General features: G+C 39.8%; 1 protein-coding gene across 2 annotated transcripts in view; it reads right to left on the bottom strand.

The window, feature by feature from the left end:
- LOC122346141 (myosin light chain 4-like) overlaps positions 1 to 5,177 on the bottom strand; it is a 7,277-nt gene extending 2,100 nt beyond the window's left edge. The window contains exons 1-2 of one of the 2 annotated variants that reach the window (XR_006251097.1): positions 1,846 to 5,177; positions 10 to 1,410 (exon numbers count right to left, since the gene is read on the bottom strand). Coding sequence is in view for 1 of the 2 variants with exons in the window: in XM_043240829.1 (XP_043096764.1) it covers positions 1,846 to 2,022 (177 nt within the window). In the remaining variant the exon portion in view is untranslated. Of the gene's footprint in view, positions 1 to 9; positions 1,411 to 1,845 lie in introns of those variants that run through there. The other variant, XM_043240829.1, reaches the window with a different exon arrangement.
- Positions 5,178 to 5,805: the final 628 nt, after the last annotated feature.

Below are 5,805 nucleotides of genomic sequence, written 5' to 3'. Positions count from 1 at the left end.
AGAGCGACATTCAATGAATATGAAATGATGCACAATAGCAAAGCTGTGAAACAGATGGGGTTTGTAATAACAACACGTCTACGGTCCATCAATGCCGTCTGGGTAATTGTTTTAGGCCGCACGAAAAAGTTAGATAAGTTTTGCTTGGCTAAAACTGACCAGCTAATACTGTCCGCTAACTCACAGCCGTGCTTCCAGGTGAAAGATGGGCTAAAACACAGTATTTTAACGAATGCAAGTTAGCTGTCGTACTCTTGGGTTTCTGTAAAGGAATTTCCTGAACATCTTATAAAGGTTTAGTCACTTTCTTGCGTGCTAAAAGGCGTAAAACTCGGTTAGCTAGCATGAGACAGGCTAGCGACAGATTCTTAGCACTAAGCGTGTATATAGTTACCAGAGCATGCACTTAGTAATGTTTATTTAGAAAAGTTCTACCGAAACCTAATTTTACATTAAACGTTTATCAATATGCCTACCATATCTGCAGTGGCTTGTTTTCCGGTTGTGTGTTGCGGCGGGAGTGTGAGAAGACTCGCGCTAGCTCTGCTCAGTTATGAAGGGTAGCGATATCCGATTCGTGAACGAATCATCTCTCTGAGTCGAATCTTTTTTTAGAGAATTAGCTGAACCGCTTTACCAGTATGAATAAACGATTCGCTTGGAGTTGAACTTATTGAACCGAGACAGTGTTTATCGTATTTTACGTGTCTATCTAATTATCTATAAACCCATGAATTAACTTGTAAGAGCATTAGACAGTATAGACGTAACGATATTTTAAGATATTTTAATTTAATACGATACATTCGGCTGAATCGTGGTTGAAACAAACTGAAATGGGACTCTTGAAATTACATCATTAAATAATAAAGTAATTGTATTAATAATTAGGTAGGTATTAATAATGTTAAATGTGGAACGCGTCATGACGTAAAGAATCACCGAATCGCTTTTTAAAAACGAAAGGTTCGAAAGAACCGATTCGCAAGAATGATTCGGACTTCCCTTCACTACTGTGACGGGTGGAGTATTCTCATTACACACAAAGAGTGACATAAGTGCACAGAGACACTCCCAGCCTAGATCACTATAACATAATGATTGACTGCACATAACTGGCAAAGCGAGTGAATTCAATGCTGATGATTTATACGTTTGTAAAGCCATGGCGATTAAAACATTTGTTTTAAGGTTAAATTGTGTAATTCAATGCTGCATTCCTAAACACAGGCAGATGTAGGATCTATATTCATATATGGATATTCTATCTGTGAATTGTAGAAATAACGAATAAAATGTATAATGTCAATTCATCAAATACAGGATGTGCATGCTAAATTCCTACCCAAAATCCATTTTGTTTATGTTTATCTTCAAGATATGATCATGGATTGCTATGCCGGTTTTAACCTAGATTTGACAATAAAGTATATAACAAAGAAGAATATGCATTATTTAGTACATTTAAGTAAAATTGAAGGTGACAGTAATGCAGCTCAGTGTGGAACAGCTACATCAGTGCCCCATTTCTCAATCCTGATATAGCTCTAGTATTCTCTCAAGATTTGAGAGCTGGGTTGACACAGTTTTCCATGTGCAATGCTGAGGTAGTCAGATGCTGCATAAAAAAGAGATTGCTGTGATGTTTTATTCACAACGACCTAATATCAAATTCAGATCTGATTCTTGCGCTGCTGCGTGTCAGTATGTTGCCATACAGAAAATTTCTATTCTTCTATTTCTATTTCTCATTCCCAGTGCTATTTTAGTGAAGCATAGAAAAGCTGTTGCCATAGTAATGAAGAATAAGCCATTCTAAACTCTCTGTTGCAGGACGTCGCTTACCTCTAATGTGCTGGGGTCAAAGGGGGAATCAGAGGGGCGCAGCATCCGCGGTTTCAACTCAGGAGCTGGTTTTGGAGGTGAAGGCGCCGTGGCAGGGCAAGGAAACGGTGGTCCATGCCTCGGTAACGTTCCCCCGGATGGAGACTTTTTAATTGACGGTTCTCGTTTCGGTGCCATCTTTAGACCTTGAAATGTGTCCTTCCTCCCTGTCCACTGCTTTGCAAAACACCGAAGAAAAAGCTCTGTCAGATGAATTGCATGTGTGTCCTCTGATTATAGGAAAAGAGAGAAGAATGAGCGGGAGAAGAGAGCAGGTAGCAGGAGTAATCTAGGATGAATTCATGCAGTGGATGTGCATGCAGTGAGAGTGGAAGAGAGTGTGCGTAGGAGTGCTGTCTCACCGAGTCTGTTTCACTCTCTCCGCTTGTATTTATATGTAGGTCAGAATCGTGTTCATATGTGGGTGTTAGGGTGTTTGTGTCACTGACAGACAGCAGTATCAGTATAAAAGAACCATGTCAAGACCTCTGGGTGTGTGTGTGTGTGTGTGTGTGTGTGTGTGTTTGTGGAGGAGCTAGATCTGCTATACGATTATTTATAGGTATTTCTATTTTTATTCTCTTTTATTCTCTCTTTCATTTCTGGGAAATATTTCTCTCACACTCAGTTTCTTGGTAATTGCAGCCTTCCTCAATGTTTCCTTGTGCTGATTCTGTTATTATTATTTTACATTAGTTTTTTTTTTTTCCCACGATATTTAGATGTCATGGTCTTGCTCATGTGTTAACTTGATCATTTAGTCAACGAGATATTTAAAGGTATTGTTTGTGTATTTTATAATGAGTATTTATGAAGTAGATTATATGATGGGCAAAATTAGAGCGACGTCCACTTCTAATGAACAAGTTTGTCTTAACAGAAACTCCAATGAAGCTAATTCTTTGTGCCTTTTGGGATAAATTACTATTTTGGGGTGTCCTGGTCATGAGTTCATAATAAAATCACTAAACAGGAAATAGATTCCTATGCATAGTCTATTCACCAATCAGCATAGGTTTAGCGTGACAGCACTAAGGCAATGTAGTGCCTGCTTATAACCACAAGATGTCAGTATTGGCAAAAATAAAACCTTGACCACCCCAACAAAACGAAATAAGTGATACTACTATTACAAAACATTTTTTTCTTTACCTATGCCACATTTCAGTAAACAAAAAAACTCGCACATGAATAATAATTCACTATTTTGGCTCAACACCTCGGAATACTGAATTATTCAAACGGAATATTATGATTTATGTTTAAATTAAGCGAGAAAAGCTGCTCTAAATAACGTTTTCCACTGTCATTTAATCATGTCCTGATGTCACTATTATATGCATATTTTAAACCCAATAGTAATACAGCATATGTAAACAATCTTTTTAAATGAAACTTTAAATATCTGTTTTATCGACAACACATCTCTTCTAACACGTCAAATACGTCAAATATTTTTTTTATTTTATTTAATTTTTTTTTTACGAATAATCAATGTTCCCCGCCCTTTAATAGATTTTACGTACAATCCATCGCGCGCTCAATGGGCCTTGAAATCACCGTTTATGTGTCTCGAGCCTCACAACAATGGTGACACAGGACCCCCACCGCGCGACCAACGGCACACTGAATTAATTAATTAATGCACATTTTGAATATTACAAATGCTCGCCAGACCTGTTTAATTCGCAGCAATATATCTATAAATGATTTCTGTAAACAGTGGGGTCCTCACGCGTTTCCTCGGTGAAGACAGGCGTCAACAAAGCGAGTCTGCCGAGTGAACATCAAGTCTTACAACCGACTAAAGAGATTAATTTTTGGGCCTCACGTTTCTCTTAATCTCTGTTTGTGCAATAATCTAAGCAACGACCAATCCAGTGTGTTAAAAATATCCTAAATCTTCTGCTTAGTTATTTTTGTTGTTGTTTTTTTTCTGTCCGACTTACAGAAAAGTTTCCGTAGCATGACATCAACATAATTTGACCAACTTTAGGTGAAAGGTCTCCAGAACATCTGCTTTTTTACACGAGTGCAGGATTGATCCTTCTGGTGGCTGATTTTTCCAATTGCAAAAGTAAACTTTCTATTTTCCCTTCCTCTTTTCAGACCTTTGATGAAAAGAAATTGAATTATGCTGAACTAGGCGAAGGGAATCAATTGTTCCTCAGAGGTTCCCCCAGAATGTGTAATAGAATTATAGCAACTGCCCCACCTAATGTCTCACAGAATCCCCGGACCATGCCAAATCATCAAACCACCTGATTTATTTTTAATGGCATTACACCCCTTACTCTGTAGTGTCATGGTAATATCTGTGGCTCCTCCAGCTGCCTCTATATCACATTAGCCAAGCTTAATATTGACTGTGTAGGGCTTGCGAAACAATAAGCCTAGAAGACAGGCAGCTTAGAGGCAGACAGCCAATCGGAAAGCCCTGCAGTTGGCTGGAGGGGTGTTAACCAAAGCACTGAAGTTGCTTTTGCCCTGGAGGAGCAGTTCAATCAATGGGATGCTTAACGCAGGGGTACCCACACGGACCTACGGCTTTCAGATCCAGGCATCCCTCAACAAGTCCGAGCTGACGAGAAACCATGAAACCTGATGCAACTTGATTCCTTTTATTTTGTGTCTCTGTCTTTCATGCAGCAAAACAAACAATCACTTCTCGTCTCATTTAATCAGAAGCCGTAGTGTTTTCCAGCTGGCATCTGTTTTTCTGCATCAAAACGTCCGCATAAGTGGAAAAATCCTTCAAAAACCAATACATCGGGCTGATTTAAATATCATCTTATTGGCAGCGCACCAAAAGCATTTTGCATTTTCTCTTGAAGCCGTAAGAAACTGGCTTCAATCCCGATAACTCCGGATTGTTTTTATTTTATTTGTGTTAATATTTTAAAGAACATTATTTCGGTATTTAATTTCATAAAAACAAAATAAAAACCACTTCTCACCTTTGTGTGTTTGTCATATTGCCGTAAACCACTTTGGGAATCGGACTCTTCCACTTGTGGGCTACACGCACCTGATCACACAATTCGTGGCCCCCTGCCAAACACTCCAGAATCTTTTAATTTGTTAAAATGAAACCCTGCAAATCTGCGCACTCATGTCATTAATTACCAAACGCCAGTTGCAGTTGGTTTTATGACACTTATGAATCTTCTAATGATTGTGTTTGTTGGAGAAGCTAGTAGAAGGAATGGGCAAAATCTGCCTATTGTGTTTGGGCATACTGATTATGGCCTTTGATTAGTGCATGGGTGCAATCTATTCAACTTCTCTCACTCCCTCCCATCCTCCCCTCCCTCTATCCTTCCCAGCTACAGCCCCTTGGGGTATGCCCACGTCCCAAAGGACAGCCAGCAAAGCAGATGGAACCCCCCTCCCCCTCTCCCTCGTCTCTCACAGCTCACCCCAACAGGGTTGGGGTTCAGGAAAAGGATGGACTGCGATTGGACGAGCACTTCATTTTACAAAATGTGGTTTGAGAGGAATTCTCTGACCACCTTAATTGGAACTATAAGTGATTGTATTCGGCTCATTCGAATGGTTCAATTATCCTCCGTTGGCTCTAATAGACGGTATGACCCTCAAAATTCCCCAACAGAATGGAATTTGCGCGACTTCCAAGCAATCGCAGAAAAATTGCAAGAGGTGCTGCGTGGACACTCTCCAGCCATCGTATCAATAGCAGAGCAGCCCAGAGAGGGGTTGCAGGTGGCATATTGTGCAAATGGGCAATTTTACGCTTCCAATTATGCAGTGGGCACTTGATATAATATGGGATTGATTTACACAAACTGGCAGACTGGCTTTTATTCCCAGAATCCCCCAACACGCTCCTCACGCTGGCCATGATTTCAGTGTGTTTAATACAGAAAAGGAACGGTTTTAGTAATAATGCGCTGATGAAGG

Source organism: Puntigrus tetrazona, chromosome 5 (assembly GCF_018831695.1).
Source record: "Puntigrus tetrazona isolate hp1 chromosome 5, ASM1883169v1, whole genome shotgun sequence".
NCBI classification, from domain to species: domain Eukaryota; kingdom Metazoa; phylum Chordata; class Actinopteri; order Cypriniformes; family Cyprinidae; genus Puntigrus; species Puntigrus tetrazona.
This window is presented reverse-complemented; position numbering and strand designations above follow the sequence as displayed.